Source organism: Cryptosporidium bovis (assembly GCF_009768925.1).
Source record: "Cryptosporidium bovis isolate 45015 chromosome Unknown contig_28, whole genome shotgun sequence".
Classification (NCBI taxonomy): Eukaryota; Apicomplexa; class Conoidasida; order Eucoccidiorida; family Cryptosporidiidae; genus Cryptosporidium; species Cryptosporidium bovis.
The window spans coordinates 39,653-57,501 of record NW_027125012.1 but is presented as its reverse complement, the minus strand read 5'-3'; the positions used below and the strand labels follow the sequence as shown (position 1 = coordinate 57,501).

The 17,849-nt window shown below is 33.2% G+C and overlaps 7 protein-coding genes across 7 annotated transcripts; 1 reads left to right on the top strand and 6 right to left on the bottom strand.

The window, feature by feature from the left end:
• Nucleotides 1-43: 43 nt before the first annotated feature.
• FG379_001944 (uncharacterized protein) lies at nt 44-6,139 on the bottom strand (the record flags this gene model as incomplete). The annotated part of the gene is made up of 1 exon (XM_067327547.1): nt 44-6,139. One exon carries the CDS (start codon nt 6,137-6,139, stop codon nt 44-46), a length of 6,096 nt encoding a protein of 2,031 aa, XP_067184592.1.
• Nucleotides 6,140-7,103: 964 nt separating this feature from the next.
• FG379_001943 (uncharacterized protein) lies at nt 7,104-9,170 on the top strand (the record flags this gene model as incomplete). Its single annotated transcript, XM_067327546.1, has 1 exon — nt 7,104-9,170. One exon carries the CDS (start codon nt 7,104-7,106, stop codon nt 9,168-9,170), a length of 2,067 nt encoding a protein of 688 aa, XP_067184591.1.
• A 964-nt stretch (nt 9,171-10,134) lies between these two features.
• FG379_001942 (uncharacterized protein) lies at nt 10,135-11,298 on the bottom strand (the record flags this gene model as incomplete). Its single annotated transcript, XM_067327545.1, has 1 exon — nt 10,135-11,298. The coding sequence occupies one exon, from the start codon at nt 11,296-11,298 to the stop codon at nt 10,135-10,137; it is 1,164 nt and encodes a 387-aa protein (XP_067184590.1).
• Nucleotides 11,299-12,062: 764 nt separating this feature from the next.
• On the bottom strand, nt 12,063-13,253 carry FG379_001941 (uncharacterized protein; the record flags this gene model as incomplete). Its single annotated transcript, XM_067327544.1, has 1 exon — nt 12,063-13,253. One exon carries the CDS (start codon nt 13,251-13,253, stop codon nt 12,063-12,065), a length of 1,191 nt encoding a protein of 396 aa, XP_067184589.1.
• A 441-nt stretch (nt 13,254-13,694) lies between these two features.
• On the bottom strand, nt 13,695-14,987 carry FG379_001940 (fucose translocator; the record flags this gene model as incomplete). The annotated part of the gene is made up of 1 exon (XM_067327543.1): nt 13,695-14,987. The coding sequence occupies one exon, from the start codon at nt 14,985-14,987 to the stop codon at nt 13,695-13,697; it is 1,293 nt and encodes a 430-aa protein (XP_067184588.1).
• A 367-nt stretch (nt 14,988-15,354) lies between these two features.
• Nucleotides 15,355-16,162, bottom strand: FG379_001939 (uncharacterized protein; the record flags this gene model as incomplete). Its single annotated transcript, XM_067327542.1, has 3 exons — nt 15,355-15,534; nt 15,656-15,948; nt 16,114-16,162. 3 exons carry the CDS (start codon nt 16,160-16,162, stop codon nt 15,355-15,357), a joined length of 522 nt encoding a protein of 173 aa, XP_067184587.1.
• Nucleotides 16,163-16,342: 180 nt separating this feature from the next.
• On the bottom strand, nt 16,343-17,467 carry FG379_001938 (uncharacterized protein; the record flags this gene model as incomplete). Its single annotated transcript, XM_067327541.1, has 1 exon — nt 16,343-17,467. The coding sequence occupies one exon, from the start codon at nt 17,465-17,467 to the stop codon at nt 16,343-16,345; it is 1,125 nt and encodes a 374-aa protein (XP_067184586.1).
• Between the last annotated feature and the right edge of the window lie 382 nt (nt 17,468-17,849).

The following is a 17,849-nucleotide window of genomic DNA, read 5'->3' as shown; positions in this document are numbered from 1 at the left end:
TTTGTCGAGTTCTTATTGATAATAGCTCATAATTACCGGAACTCTAATTGGAACTGGATGTGAGGGGACTACTATCTGATACTTCTCCTGATTTACTTGAGCTGCTCTCTACTTGGCTTTCATCAGTGCCATTGTTTTCGCTTCCAATTGAATTGTTATCTTGAGTCAAAACTTCAGAATAGTCCTCAGTTCTGTGTTGACTGGTGTTTAAATTTAGATAGTGGTTATTTGCTTTGCAAATTAATACCTCAACCAATTCATCTTTGCCTTTTTGTTCCTCGTGTAGAATCATTCTGCTTATTTCCTCTCTTGCATATAAAAATACTGACTCGTTTACGTAATAGTGCTCCTCTAATATTTTTGGAGAGTCAGCTCTGTTATTAGGAGTTGGTGGGACTAAAATAAACATGGGTCTGTATTTCATATTTGGTATTTTTTCTGGATGATTTCCTGTTATACTTGCCGACCAAGATGTAAATGCAGTTATTATATTATTAATCACTCCCTTTAGTAATGAAACCATCTCATTTATCTCAAATTTCTTTTTTTCTGAAATGCTTTCCTGAACTTTAGGGAAAAATGGAAGACTCATTAATATCCCTTTTTGAATCTTTGCTAAAATGAATTCATTGAGATCTTCAGTGTCATATAGTATTTGTTTCGACTCTGGTGATTGTTTATTTTCCAATTGGACTGACGAAAGTTCATTCTCCTCAATTGAAACTGGATCAAAAATATCTGATTTTTCTGTACTTGAACTGTTCTCCTTAATTTTCTCCTGTTCCGAAATCAAGTTGAGTGATTTTTCAGATTTTTCGGATTCACTTTTTTCTTGATTTTGCTCGTATGTGAATACCGGAACTGGTACAGGGGTTTGATTAATTGAAATAGAATTCTCCGTATTTATCACATTAGAGAGGCTCTTATCAGAAAATTCTGATACGCTTTGTATATTTTCTGGTACAACGGTTCTTGGCTCTTCAACTATATTTGTGTTAGTTGATGGAGGAATGATAAATACATCAGTAACAGGCCATTTTTCTAGATCTTTTGGATAACTTTTACTTGGATCAACCCATGCTAAGGAATTGCAATTTAATTTAGAAGAATCTATATTTGTTATTTCATGACATATTGAATCAATTCCGAGGCCACCAAGTCTCTCTAGTAGACTTCCAGATAATTCCAAAAAGTCTTTTATAACCATCATTAAATTATACCTGTCATTACATTCGTTACTAACTGTGTTCGAACTTTCACTATGACTCATATTCAAAGTGGTAACTTTAGATTTTCCCAGGTTGCCAAATCTTATTAATGGAGGCGAGAGAGTTTGTAATATAAAACCAGTAACCATATTAATACTTTCTTCAGTAGGCTTATCCTCAATAAGATCATTTAAATTAGCTTCAAGATTAAATCTTAATTGACTGTTGGTTCCTGTGTAAATAAATATTGAATTCATGTCTATATTACAATGCTCAACATTTCCTGCCCAAAATGAATTAAATGACGCTATCAGTGTCCATATAATACTTAATACAAATTTGGAGTTATCAGGAACATATTTCAGTAATTCATATAACTTCTTAATAGTCACTCCACCCAAATTTTCGTGCCATATACCTGGAAATAGTATTGAATTACTATTTGAAACTGATTTAGAGTAGTATTCACTGGAATGCTCTTCAGAAGCATTTAAATTTGATATTTTCTCCAAAATAAACACTGGAGGAGTTAATCTAATGTACTCACCTGAATATGGGAAATACATTCTGGATAAATGTATGTAATTTAAATTAGCCATTTCAAAATTAGATCCTAATACAACTGAGAGATAAAGAATGGTTTTTTGATCCAATAACCTCCAACCGTTTTCAGAATGTTCTGTTGGAACTGCAACACTTACATTGATATTTGCACTTTCGCCATCTAAAACTTCCAATGGTGGTGTAATAACTGATATTGAACCGGAAATCTCATCTGAATAATAACTAAGCAACTTAACGTCTGGAATACCATTATTTTTGGCATTGATTTCGCATAGCAAAGCACCATAAGGTTCTTCATAACAAAGTTCCTTAAAAATACTGATTAACATTGGAAGATTCTCAATATTTGGTACTTCTAAATCATTAAACGGTGTTGTTAACATACTGTTTCTAATAAATTCATTACTTAGTTTCAAAGATCTATCAATAGGAAAATATTTAATTTGTTTTAGTACTATATCTCTTCTGTAATTCCAAAGCTGTATTATATCATTAGATTCACCTTTAAGAAATCCAAAAGCAAACGAATAATTAATTCCACTAAATAAACTTTCTCTTTCATCAACAATAGGCTCATTTTTCTCTGAAACGGTTACTTCTGGATTAGTAAGTGATTTTTCCGACCACGAGAAATCATTTTTCTGCTCACTTACATAAACTATGAGATCGCTTGCTACTTTATTGTATTCATCGATTTCAGCTTGATCAAGTTTTGCTCTAAGTTCCAAAAATGAATTCAAGTCTGAAAATGAAAAGTCCTGTGAAAGCGTGACCAGAATAAGACCTTCTGGCCATTCTAATAGTGTAGCAACATCAATAACTACATCCAAAGTAATATCTTTTGAACTACAGATATTAGAACTCAAAATCCCTGAGTAACATGATATTATATTGTAATATCCATATGTCCTCCATGAAAGACATGAATTCAAAATGTGGTTGTATAAACCATCTTTGCCTTTGGTTTTGGTTGACAAGTCACCATCTGATATTTCAAAAGACCTTTCTGAAAAATTTGTCTCACCTTTTCTAATTTCACACTGATATTTCCTTAGAGTAGATTCGATTATTACCTCTGCTTTTACAAAATATGGAGATGAATTTGAATTTGAACCATTTTCATTTAATGCTTTAAACATCAAATCACGGAGTTTTTTTGGATATTTACTCGAAACATGTTCGAGAATATTCATTACAGAAGGAAATCTTGAGTTACTAACTTGTTTTTGGTGTTGAACATATTCTTTGATAATTTCAATATTAATGTTGAATCCAAATTGTCTTACCGATTCAAGGACTGTTGAAATTAATCTAAGTTCAATGGCTTCTTCCTTGGTACTATGAGCTCCAATACTCATTGCCGAGCAAATTTCAAATCCCAAAAGTCTATTTCCTAATATTTCTTTCTCCTGTTCAATTCTTAAAGCATTTTTTTTTCTCGAAGATAGAATTAATCCATGCAAATATTTGTTGATCGAGGAAAAGCAATTAAAGTAATCAAGATTAATTGTTATTCCAAGTGTTTGAACTGTTGAAATGCTTGGAACAACATCCAATTTAGATTCTAAACTCATATATATTGATCTCATCCATTCGTTTTTCGTTGGAGCCCATGCACCAATCTTGTAGTTAAGAACACTCTTTATGGTTTCTGGATCGTTATTTTTAACTAAAACAGGTGATATGTTATTTTTGTAAATAACAGAGTAAATTGACATGCATATTGTGTAACTATCAATAATACTAGATCGATTTGAAAATGTTATTCTTCTAAAAAATGGAAATAGTAATGACTCACATTTGTCTGGGGTAAACGAATATATTCCACCAAGTACTTCTATGGGATTCGGGATTGAAAATGTAAAGGAAATAAAATAAAGGTGAATTGAACTCCACTTCGTTATTCTTTCAAGTAAATTGTTACTCTCACCTTTATTGTTTGTTACATAGCTGAATCCATTAAGAGATTTACCAGCTTCAATTTTTGATACATATTCAATTGTTTTTGTGAAAACAGTATGGAGTTTATATAAGTACTTCATCGGATTTCCATATATGTATTTATTATAAAAATCATCAATAAACTCCGTTGAAACTTCGAGATTTGTGGATAATGAAGTGATTAATTCATTTATATTTCTTTTTTCAGCCAAGTGACTCGTTATATTTTTTGGAATTCCTAGAATTCTCTCGAATAGATCTAAAACATAACTTAAAACAGGTTCCTTTTTTGTAAGTTTGTTGCATAAAGGAACCAACTGGGGAAACAACAATTTTTCGTTAATTGAATTGAGTACCAATGAAACAGAAGAAAAAATTGAGTAACAAGTTTCCCATTCAAATTCATCACCAATTTTTGGGAACTCTGGGTGGAAATAAGGCAAAATATTAAATCCAGGTGAAAGGTTTTTTGTTAAGCTATTCATTGTCGAGTCAATTTTTATTTCTGGTTTTTCTAAAACCTCCAAAATAATTTGTTCATTAAAACCCATGTTTTTTAAATATATTAAACAAAATGTATGTATTTTAATCGAATTTATCTTGATTTCATCAACATTGAATTGATTTATATTGAAAAACATTGTTGAAACAATATAAGGACACATTTTTATTGGACTTATAAACATAGTTTCAAATAAGATGTTTATAAGACCAAATTTATCATTTACAAATTGATCTATCAGTTCTTTAGAATTGTAATTAAATATATGGAGTTGTTGAATAAGTAAACTTTTCCAAAATTCTATTACCAGTGGGAAAGAGAACTTATTGGACTTAAAATCATCTAATAATGAATTACAGAGCCTTTCAATATTAACCGGGTCCAAAATCTCAGGTAAAGGATAAATTCCATTAATAATTTTAATAATATCATCATTACTAATATTATATATTCGTAATATTAGATACTTTATGGCCTTATTCAGCACCTCCCCTTTTTCTAAAATTGAATTATTTATCTCTAGCGAATTTCTAATATTGTTACACGCTACTAAAATATGAGTCATTGTTATATTTTCAATGAGTGAACGCGTATGGAACAATATATTTTCAAGTTGGTATACACATTCTATGTAATTAAATGAATGTCTTTGATAGCTCGGAATTGATTCAAATGAATTGGGGTCTATCAATGCTGAAAAATCATTAAGATTCGGATCTACCATATTAGAAATGATTCTGTTTGTAAATATTACTATATCTGCATTTGAAATGTGAATTCCTGTGTTGAAGAGAGACTCCGTGATTGCAATTTCAATCTTTAATGCATCCTCATCCGAGTCCGGCTGAACTCCCGATAAAGCAGAAATACCGTACAAAGGACTCAATAAAACCATTGAATTTGATCCTATCTCTGCTTGCAAACTTGATTTTAATGGTAAAGAAGATACATCTACAGACCTCTCAGATAAGGAACTTCCATCCAATAAACTCGATTGCTCACTTTCTTCATGGACTGGAGAGTATGGTTTCATTGAAACCTCAGATCTTGGCGATGATTTTCTACTGGGCATCTGAGTTTTAACAGATGATTCATCTAAAAGCAATGAACTTGGCTCCATGTAACTATATTCCGGAATTTTAGCTGATGTATCTTCAGGAACCAAAGAACTTTTCGGATAACTTCTACTGGGATCTGTAGAGCTAGATCCGAAATACTCTTGTGTCTTTGCCGGAGTTAAAGAATCGCCCAACAAATCTTTTGAATATTCCATTTTTTTTACAGATAGTTCTGGAGATATGATCCCAGCTGATTTACTTAAAGTTGATTCTGAATATGAAAGTGATGGTGACGATTCGGAAATATACTTTCTCGATCTCTTTGAGGAGCCACTCATTTTTTTACCTGATTTTATTGATTTTTCATAAAGTGATTTGGAACGGCGATGACTTCTTGATCTCGTGTTTTTAGACTTTGAAGGTGAGTGTGTTCTTTCTATAGATTCGGAACTTCCAGTTTTTGATCCAGTCAAAGTTTTGCTTCGCGAACTAGCGGATTTCTTGGAAGTTATTGTATTAGTTTTAGAAGATGATGGTGACACATCCTGGCTTTCTGATGAAGTTTCTGCCATTATACTTGAAGATGGGCTTGAAGGAGTTGAAACTAATGAATCATCATCTTTTTGTTGTGTTTCGTAGTCAGATAGGTCTTTTACTGTTGTAGTTATTATAGGCTGTGCGCTTCCTTCCAAATCAAATGTACCTATGGTACTCTCAGGGTTTACTTGAGTTTCGTCCCCTGGATCAAAAGTAATTTTTGTTTCTTCTGTTTTTATTGAGTATATTGTAATAACATAGCTTTCTAGTATCAAAAAAAGTATCCAAGCCTTGAATATTTTCAAAATCTTATTATTAGATCTAGGCATTTTGAAAATATGTAACGTGAAATTAGAAACCTTTTTTCTTCTTTATTTTATTGATTTACTTGTCTATTATGATTATTCTTCATAATATATTCACTCTTATACTATTAACCAATATTTTATATTTTGAATTTTCTTTATTTATTCCCACCTTTGTTCACAAATTTTTATTGAGATCTTTTTTCAGAATATTTTATTTTACCTTTTTTTATATACTTATTTTGTATACCGCCTTTTGATCATTATCTAATAATTTAGAAAATCAAGTGTGAAAATTACAGTCGTCAAAATGTAACAAAAATGAGCGAATATCGTTTAAATAATTTATATAACATAAATATAGATTAAAAATTCAGAGTGTTTCCACGCTTTTTAAAAGTTTATAACATAACTAGTGTTGAAGGTGTAAATATGAAAGAAAAAAAAGAAATGCACTTATGTAGGTATTACTTAGAGTGAAATAAAAATATTGCTTTTTGTCATCACATTGATCCTTACAAATGCTGCTCCATTCGGTTTTATTTATTTTTGTGTTGTATTTTATTTATATCTATTAATTATGTGGGAATTCGATACCTAGATTGCCGCCACATTGTGGCGGTAGTATTGTTAATTTCAAATGTGAGGTATTTTGTCTTTGTTTGAAAAAAAACACACAGATTTTTGTAATATTTTGTGTAATTGACTGCAAAAATGAGTGGTGATGTAATTAGTAATTTTAGTATATATTTGAATTATATTGATGTAATTATTAGTGAGGAATAATAGGGAGAACAAAAGCATTTTGGTGATACTAATGTTGTGTAAGAGAAAGCAAAATAAAAATAACTAATATTAAGGCAAAGTTGTCAAACCATAAAAAGGCTTTATTTTGTAAATAAAGTACATATATTTGCAAGAATTATTCACAAATAATTTAATAGCTAAAGTTTAGTGGATATAAAAAAATTGTATATTCCTTTAAATAATGAATAGTTTGATTAGAACACTAATACTAATTTTAAATATATTTATATCATTACAAATAACAAATGGAGAAACTAAAACTCCAAAGTACTTCGATAACGGCCCGGCATCCTCATTAAATGTTCCAACTTTAGTCACAAGTAATTCAACGGTATTTTCAGCAGATATTTTGAATGGTGCACTTAGTCCTTTTTCATATTTAAAATTAACAGGAATAAGCGCATGTGGAAAGTTACAGACTGGAACTCCATTACCTTCAGTTTGCGATATAGATCTAACACTGAAATGTAACGATCCATCAGAAGGGAGCATGCACATAAGAGGAAATCCAGTTATGACAAATCATGGAGTAATAGATGTGACAGGAGGTTCATTTGAAATGAATAATGGTGTCAACAGAGTAAAAGGATGGGGTTATGGAATATTTCCATATCTTGGTGAATCATCATATTTTGAAATAACTCTTGTCCCGACATTAAATAAAAGAGGAGAGTATGTATTTATGATATTTGGGATTGGATACGAAAAAGCACATTTGTCATCTGATCCAATAGGGATGAATTGTCCTTTTTCAGTGGGCCAAGTTATATACCAGAATGTGCTATGGGCAAAAACCTACATCGTTGGTACAAGTTGGATCAAAAATCAGATTCCATTCCCAACAATAACCACGGAAATGAAGGATAAGCTTGTGGAATTAAAAGTTCCATCTATTAGTGGAAGTTCGTGGAAATTGGGAGGGATGTTTTTATCTTCTTTGCATGTTCCTGTGAATCCAAGTATACATATCGGTAATACTGATATGAAAATAATATTAAGTTGTCCAACGAATAAGAACAATTTATTGATATCTCTAAATGGTACTGGAATAATAACTTTGTCACATCTGACTTCAAATTCAACAAATATGGATTTACTAAGACAGTTTAATCAAAATAATATATTTTTCCAAGACAAATTCCCACATAAATTGTATAATGGAATAGTTGTTGAGGTTGTATTGACCAGATCAATATACGCGAGTTCCACAGTGATATATTTAACAGATTACCCACTCCCACATTTTTTCGAATGCAGTAGCGATCATATCAAAGTCTCTGTTAAGCACAGTACTTGGGCTCCATTATATATATCAAATTACACGAATTCATGTCATGAATACGGTTCTTCATTTAAAGGTGTTAATCTATTTTCAATTCCAACATTTTTAAGTCCTGAACAATGTCAAAACACATGCAGTCAAACTGTAGATTGTGAGTTTTGGGAATATAATAATAATGATAATATATGTAGTGGTTTTACAAGTGAAAATTATAGTTTTAAAAGAGATTCTAGTACATATAAAATGATTACAGGTTCTGTGTCATGCCCATGTTATAGTCATAATGTAAATTTGTTGACACCTGTTATGAATAAATCAAGTAGTATTAAAGTTTCCAGTGGCACTGTTGATGACCCAGCAGAATGCCAGGCTATGGTACTTGAGAATTATGGTTTAAATGCATATTTTGTGTATAATAAATTCAAAAAAGAATGCTATAAATACGGTGTCGTAACAACAGACACTTTACCATATTATGACTCAAATACTATTATTGGACCCTCAATTTGCCATGATTACATTTACGCACATGGAGTATCGAGGTATATGAACGAATTAGAGTTGCTTCAAACCATTAAAATTAATACAAACGTTACCGATCACTATGGTGAACTATGTAGGGCCTACTGTACTGTAAACAATAATTGTCAAATTTATGAGTTAACTCACTTGTATGAATGCATGTTATTCGCCATTAAAAACAAAAACAGTCTAAAATCATACTATGATATTGTAGAGAAGAGTTGGCCAAACCCCAACGTAATTTTAATGGGAGTAAACACCCCTCTTGACTTGTCTTATTCAAAGAGGGGATCGGAATCGATAATACACATTGAAGTAGGAGACCTTTCTTTAGACCTTAAGAAGTCGTCCGGAACAGGTGAGCACCCCCCACAGGTAATTAGGAAGGGGGTCGCACTCACCAGCATACTCTGCCTCATTACACTAAGTCTAGTACTTATCTAGTATAAAAACATGAACAAGAGAAAGATTTAGGTCAATAGAAAACTAATAGGGCCCTGAAAAGAACCCCAAAAAGAATCTAAATCATTCGTCACTATCTCAATTAAGCTTCGAGTGGGCTAAACTAATGACTTTGAATGTCTCTTATTACAGGGAGCGATCACAGCAAAATTTGAAAACTTCACCATCCTGTAAGTCCATCAGGATGAACACTTTTTCTCTGCCCCCACCATTCAATCAAAAAGGTGTTACGTGAAGGTCGTACAACCGTCGCAAGTCATGAACAGATAGAGCAGGACAAGGTAAGAAATGGGCCGTGATAACACCAATTATAAAGATATCATCAACGAATAATAACGGCAATACTTAAACCACACTGCTCTGGTTTCGCTTTCTCAATTAAAAAGGGGGGAATGAGCCAAGAATATATTAAACCATTAACGCTCAGTGACAAACGGGACGAATCCGCATCACCCCTCCAAAAATCCACGACGGCGAGAGTGCTGTAAAACATAAGTACCACAGACGGCAAAGTAACATGGAAATTAAATGATAGTGCATGGGCCAGTAGTATTAATATTAGCAACTGTCTAGTAGATTTTCCTATTACAATCCTCAGTCAACCGGTACAAATACAATAAAAGTGCGCCGAACCAACGGTGAAGTAATAAAAGAAATACAACTGGGTGTACTAGATTTTACTCATATCCATCAAAATGGAAAAAAGGCTAACATCAACAGTCTATGAAGTGACAATAAAATTACCACCATGGACAGTTCTAGTGTCTAGGGCAATAGGGTCTACCACCTTCAAACAAGCCATTTTGTCGTAATAGAACATGTACATTGACATTGTCCAATTGCTTAGCTCCACAAGCAAAACTTAGACTTTCAAAATCTTCCTATACTCATCCGAGCAAGCTAATTCTTAGGTCTTCAAAACTCTCATTATCTCGTGATTTGTAACCTACACCTGACCCTTTTCACATTGGTCATCCTTGACGAGAGGCTGTCTCTCACCTTGGACTCCATCAATTGGGTTCTCAAAGGCATCAGAACCAGTGCCCACAGAAAGACGAGCTTGTTCTTTGACTGCTTCTTCTTGCTTTTGTGTCTTTGGTGAGCTGTCCCATAACTTGGTGACTGTGTAAAGGGCGGAACCTGCCAAAGTGAGACATGCACCGATAACTGGGGCTGGTTTAGCCTTGTCCTTCCAGAGGATGAAGCCACCAGCAGTCTGGAGGGCCTGCTTGACCAAACCTGTGACGTTGTATGTAGCCGGTGTTGTTAAAGATACGACCAAGTATGTGCATTGGTTCAAGAAAATAGCGAGAACTGCGGAGATTGTCATGAAACCCCACAATTTCAGGGCCTCTAATGGTGCGGAGGCGAATGCAAAGATGTTCGATGCCCATACACCTGGCATCTCACCCCATGAGAACGACAAAGCCAATAAGATGATACAAGACAATTCTTGCACGTGTAGTAACAACTCGGTTGTAGAGTTATCACAGTGTGGTACGGTGTACTTGACTGCGACTGAATACAAAGACTGGAAGAATGATGACAATGTACCTAGTAAGAAGGCTCTTGGGTGGAGACCGAATGTTTGATCTGAGATACCAACTATAACACCACCAATGATAACGAAACAAGATAAGACAGATGACAGTTTAGCCTTAATGCCCAATAATATGTATTGTAACAATAATGAATAACATACAGTTGTTGACTTGGCAACTGCATACATGGATACCTTCGAGTCCTTGAGACATCTGTTGTTTAAGGAAATGTTCATACAGAAACAGAAAGCTACGAATATGGCATATCTGTATCTGTAGAGTCTCTTGCTCAACGGGATACTTGTTGATACCTCTTCGCTTCCACTAATTACGCCTCTGATTGCCAAGAATGCAGACATAATTGCCATACCGATTAATTGTTGGGCCCATGACATAAACACTGGGAATGGAAGTGCCGATTGGTAGCAGTACTTGTTGAAATATACACAACTGATTGATGAAACAATGAATGCGCACATAGCAATTGGAGCAGCTACCATGTTCGACAATCCACAACAGTATCTAACTTCCTCCTGGGAATTTTGTTTGTTACCGAAATCTCCTGCCATTGTTAATGATCTTCACTTAACAAATATATAACTGTTGGAGAAATAACGAAATTAAAACCAAAATAAACAAGTGATGAATTCTTTCCAAGAACTTTGAAATTGATGTTCCGACCTTATTACACGTCTTTGGATAGGTGTTATTTTTATCCACGTATAATATTTAAACTAGGTACCATATCTATCCATTTTTGTAGACTTGACATTGTTTAATTATTATTTATTTAATAGTTTATGTAGGGTATCAGTAAATTATATACGTATAGTATTACATATTATAATAAAAGGCCATCAAAATATTATTTTCTCCACTTTTCATATCCAACCTCTATACATTTTTAATAGTGGATTATACTTATCAGCATATGAGAACATATATATCAATAAATATTATTTAAAGGTCGATCACGTATTGTCTAATCCCAGTTTAATAGCCAACCCTTTAATGTTAATTACAAAAAAATATTCGTAAATATATACTATATCAGTAACTATCTACTAAAGTATCATAGAGACATATCATCACCTCTAGTATCCACAGGTCAGATAGAAAACAGTAGCTCTAGGCGGGGAAACTCGCAAAAAATGTAAATTTAAAGGCGGTAAAATGGACAAATGATCAGGTAATTTAAAACACAATGATAATCTAAGTACATATAAACCACAAAAAAAAAAAAATGATAGTTGAATAAAACATTAGCTTGCCTCACTCTTCTTCCGCTTCTCTCCCTGGAACTGACATGGAACACTTCTAAAGTACCTCTTCCCTACACTTTGCTCTGAATAAGTTTCTCCTTATCCGTAGGGGGCGACGAATTATCAGCATTGTTGCCACCTCTAGTTTCACTATCAACTTTTGGAATGTCAATATCTCCGACAGAAGCAGCTGAACATCTAGTTAGTCTTCTGATTTGTTCCTTCTCCTCTTTGCCGGAATTATTTCCGGCAGTTCCTCTCGTGATGCCATAGATGAGGGAACCTGATAATGTGAGGATAACGGAGGTGACAGACTTAATTGATGCAGGGTCTTTGTAAATGAACCAGCCACCTGCAACCTGAATACCTGACTTTGTAAAACCAATAACAGAAAATGTAGATGGTTCCGTTAAACCAATGACCATAAATGTGAACTTATTAACACCCGCAGCAAATGCAGTCGTTAAGAAAAATATCATCCAACAACTCAAGAATAAGTCTGATGATATATCAAAGCATGGGGATGACCTGATCAAATTTATGAGTTCTTTTGAAACAATAATATAAAAAACGAGGAATACAGATGAAAGTTCCTGATTTCTAACAAGAACCTCAGATGTATCATTGTTAGTCTTTGGCAATGCAACACCAATGCATGTGTTGAATAAAGACTGGAAAATAGAAGATAAACACCCAGCAACAAGTGCTAAAGGAGAAAGAGTAGATGTATCCAATGAACCAACAACAACACCGGAAATAATGAGGAAGCAGGAAAAGATAGTAGACAATGGAAGTCTAACCTTGAGCAAAATATATTGAAAGATAACGTTCCAAATAAGTGTTGTTGATTTAGCCACTGAATAAGTTGACAATTTCGCCATTGATAAACATGCATTGTTCAAGATGATTGTTAATGAGAAACATAAGGAAGCAGGCCAAGTATACTTATACCTCATCCACAATCTGTTAAAGACAGAATCATTAACCACAGCAACTTTTTCTGGTTCCTTTTTTTGCGAGTTCTCTGTTCCTCCCATTCCGAATATTGTTGTTATGTAGATCAAAGATCTAACAAATACAACACCAATCATTTGTTGCACAAGGGGAATAAATCCGTGACAGACCCCAACATTGCTTAATAACCATTTGTTTGCGTATACACAACCAACTGAGGATATGAGATAAATTGTAACGGCTACAACTACTGTTGCAAATCTTGGTAACCCAAAAAACGATATCTCAGTGTTCTCTGTGGAACCCATATCTAAAATAAATGTAATATATTCAGTATTATTTTAAAATTTCCGCTCCTCAAGCCACAAATATAATTTTAATTACATGAATTTCGAGCAATAGATAGAACATACAAGATTCCATTATTTATTGTGAGTCCTATTCACAGTAATGGCGCTCTTAACAATCTGAAGATTCCACATAATCTATAAAGATCAATATGGTGGGCGCCCCTGGTACCGAGCCGTGGCGGCCGGAGCATTTTATTGTGCCGTTTTAAAATGGCGTTCTGGAGGGAAAAAAAAATGAAAACGAACGAGAATAGACAAAAATGATTGAAATGAATGCAATAGATTTAAATAAAGCGCACATTGTTTGATCATGGTGTTTTATCACCAGGTCTCACCACCGCAAAGCACATTTATACGTAGAAGTTACTCTAAGTGAAGAATAGAAAGAGTCATGTCTAACTAAACTTTGTTGTTTCCACTCCCTGTAGGTAGACCCTCTTCTATGTCATCTTTTAGTGGAATTGCTTCTGGATTACTTGGGAGCGAGTTACCCTCTTGCTTGCCCCTGCCTGTAGACATATTTCTTTTCAGCACGTCATCCTGCGCATTTTCAAAGACATCCGATGCTGTTCCGATGGATTGTCTCGCAACTTCCTTGAATCTCTCCTCTACAGCCTTCATTTCATTTGGAGACATTGATGGCTTGGAGCCAAAGTGGTTGAATGCTGTATATGATGCGGAACCACAGAATGTGAGACAAACAGCGAATATAGTTTGTGTAGGTAGACTCTCTCCTAAATAGAAAATTCCCCCTAATGTTTGAAGTGCTTGTTTAACTAAGCCACAAACGTTGAACGTGGCAGGTGTTGTAAGACCAATAACTATGTATGTACTTTGGTTAACGCCAATGGCAAGCAATGCAGAAATTGTAATAAGTCCCCAAAGAAACATCATACGTTGTAAGTTATCGAAATCAAAGCAACCGGAGTTTTTAAATGCTGGAATAGCTTCACCAGTACCAAACATTGGAATAAAGAAGAATAAAATTGACCACATCTGTACATACTTAAGTAGCCCTGCTGAATCATTATCTATCTTTGGTAATGCCCATTTTAGAGTAATATTGTAGCAACTTTGTGAAAAAGAAGAAATACAACCATATATTAGGGAAACCATAACAAGAGACTTTGGATCAAATGCACCAACGAGAACACCTGTAATAATTATACAACATGAAATAAGTGATGTGAATTTAACTTTAATTCCCAAAATCAAATATTGAAGGCAAAGAGACCACAACAATGTTGTTGATTTGGCCATTGCATATGTCGATACTTTACCATGTGTTAAACAAATATTGTTGAATGAAATGTTAAACGAGAAAAAGAATGCAACTGGAATGGCATACAACACCTTCTTCCAGGAGCAAGTTTTGGATGATGTTGATTCACTAGCGCTATCACTAGCCTTGCTTGAGGTTGATTTAGTTAACAACATTTTCAGTAGTCCAAAAGTACTCATTATTGACATACCAATGAGCTGTTGTGCGCAAGACACAAATACCGGAAACCTGATTTGCTTCTTAAACACGTTGTTGTTGAAATAAACGGACGAGATTGATGCCACTATAAATGAACATATTGCCAAAACTGTCGCCACACCATTTGGAAGAAACGATATAAACCTCTCTGAATTCTTGCCTGCTTCTCCACTGGAGGGGGAACTTCCCTTTTTGTTTTTTGAATGAGACATTTATTATTTGTTCACTAGTGTAAATACTTTTTACCTTTCTACAACTCCTTGTAATAATCACCCATTCTCTCTATGTTAAAAATAACTCACGATCTAAATATTATATTTAGATCATTGGCGCCTTCAGTCCGCATGCGAACATAAAGTTCGAAACTGAACAAGGTAATTTCTGAGTTCAACAAGATTACCCTTGGGAGCAAATTAAAGTAGGCACACACATTTATGATAAATAGTTTTTTAAATATCTACTATTTTTACCCTTATTTTTATTTCAAGTAAACAGTACATTTTCTGAAGTGGAAAAAATGCAATAAACTGCGGGAACGTTTTAGATAAAGTATAAAGTTTTTTTTCCATGAAAGATGGTTTAATTATTACTTTGTTTCTCTTTTATGATTTCTTTCTTTAGTATTACATGTTCTTCTTTAGCTGCATGGCCAGAAATTATTTGCATAAACCATGTTAGACAAATGAATAGGAATAGAGTAATTATAGATATGGTGCTAGCAATTCCAATGCATTTTGACTTAGTCCAGCACGTTACTCCCTGTTTCATTTGGTAAATTGGAAAGCATCAATGAGAATAAATTGATTTGTAAATAAAACGGTTTTTTTTAATTAGGTTAGTTGGTTTTGTATGTTCATCGATAAAGTATGATTTAACTTACGTATATAGAACATTCGCAAACACCAGATAAAATTTTTGTGTCCGAGTTGCTATCCTTTGGTTCTATTGTAGCGATATTGTTGTAGATGCTATATTTTGGCTCTACATAATTTTGTTTGTTCACAGGAGTCATAGTTCTTTCATCAACACCTTGATCAACAGTGAGTGAATCCGAATTTTTCAAGACTTTTGTAGTAATATTGGCTGCTTGTCCATCAATTAGTATTTCATTCATACCACTTTCCCATATTCCGTAATTATTTAGAACTTTTTTTCCATTTAAAAATTGAATTCCTGTGGGATAGTTAAACAGTGTATTTTTGAGTACATTTTGAATAGAATGTTAAATTATTCAAACATATATACTTCGATAATTATCATTAGTTAATGAATACTGATTTTTAGATCACTAACTGCTGATAAGGTAGTATATTAACATCCAAAAAAAAGTGGGCTTACCTGAAAAAATGATTAATTCAACCAAATTTAATATTGATTTTCTTCTCATTTTTTGTTCACCACATCAATATTACTTTTCACTTAGAAACAATTTTCACTGCATGAATCTAAAAATAATGCGCCAAGGAATAACGAATTAATACAAGATTGACAAAAAAAAAAACTAATATAAAACAAAGTTAACTGGAAAGAGAGGTAGTTAAATTGAAATAATATAGTAATACAACGTTCATACCTGTTTTAAAAACATTTTTCTACAAATCCAAGTTACTCTACCCTTTAGAGCAGAGAGGACAACATATTTACTTTGAACGGAGTCCGAGTATTCGTCGAATAGTACATCTGATGATAATATTACATGAATGCACGTTTTGAACTTAAATTTCGCTATATTTTGCGCACTGGAAGCATTATAGTCGTACCTAAGATTAGTTACCCGATCAAATCCAGTTTCACGGTCGTTCATTTTTTTGCCTCTAGATGATGTTAACCATTCATTTAATGATTTTTCCCTAACCATTGCATTAATTAAAGCGATACAAGTGGAAAAGTCCAAAGGAGTTCCTTGTATATGCTCGATTGCTTTGTTTAGATAATTAAATAAAATTATTACTCTTAGGTAATTATCTATTTCCCCTTTTATCACCCCTGCTGAAATAATGTGCTTGTACTCTCTAATGACATTCCAAACTGTGTCCTCGCTTCCATTGTTTGGATATATGAGGGAATATTGAGTTCTTGAATTAAGAAATTCTCTAATTTGCTCAGTTCCTTCCTTTTTTTTTAAAAGCCTTGAACAAATTCTCGCCCTAAAACATATATTAATTCTAGAAGCCTTTGCTGATCTTCTTTTTTTGCTTATAGTTGACCAACTTAAATTTTCACCAGACTTGTCGGTTATTCTGCCTATATTACTAAGTTTTTTAAAGCCATTCTTACATCTAGAGATAAAACTTATGGGATTTTTCCAACTTCCACTTAGTATTAGTGATAACACTGTTATTTCTTCTTTACTTGCTAAATCAAAGCCATTTTTCACCTCATCTAAAACCGATCTATATAAACAATACCCCTTCATAATTCCATCTATTGGAAACAGCATGTCATTTACTATGTACTTTAAGTATTCATCCAAAGAATTTATTCTATTATCGCTCGGTGTTTCAATGATACTTACATCCTGAATCAATGACTCCTCGGTAGATTCAAAGCTATTATCGTCATACTCATACTGTATCTCTAAACTATTTGAGTCATATCCTTTAGTGCTACCAATGAATAGTAAAAATATAAATGAAATAAATAACGATAGGAAACACAATTTTAAACTGTAAACATTTCTTAAATATCTCATTATGTTATAAGTCAAATAAAACAATTAAAAAAAAGAATTGCATTTTACTTCAAAGCACAAAGTGTTATTTTTATTTATTACCAAAATATAAAATTTCACATCGTTTAAATTTACACGTTCGACGACCTATTTTTATTACACACGTACATTTATTGGCATAGCAATGGAATAAACAATTCAAAAATAACTAAATAAACATTTGAGTGTGTTTAACGATAGTTTGTATACAATTCATTTACAAAATTCTTCTTTGTTACTTCCATTTGCTTTTCAGTCGATTTTTTTTTGCTTTCTTTATTTGTTTTTTTTTCATCTAAATTACTGTTTCACACTAAATAATTTTCCAAGGTGTCCGCTTTTTATTATTTTTCCGAAAATAAAC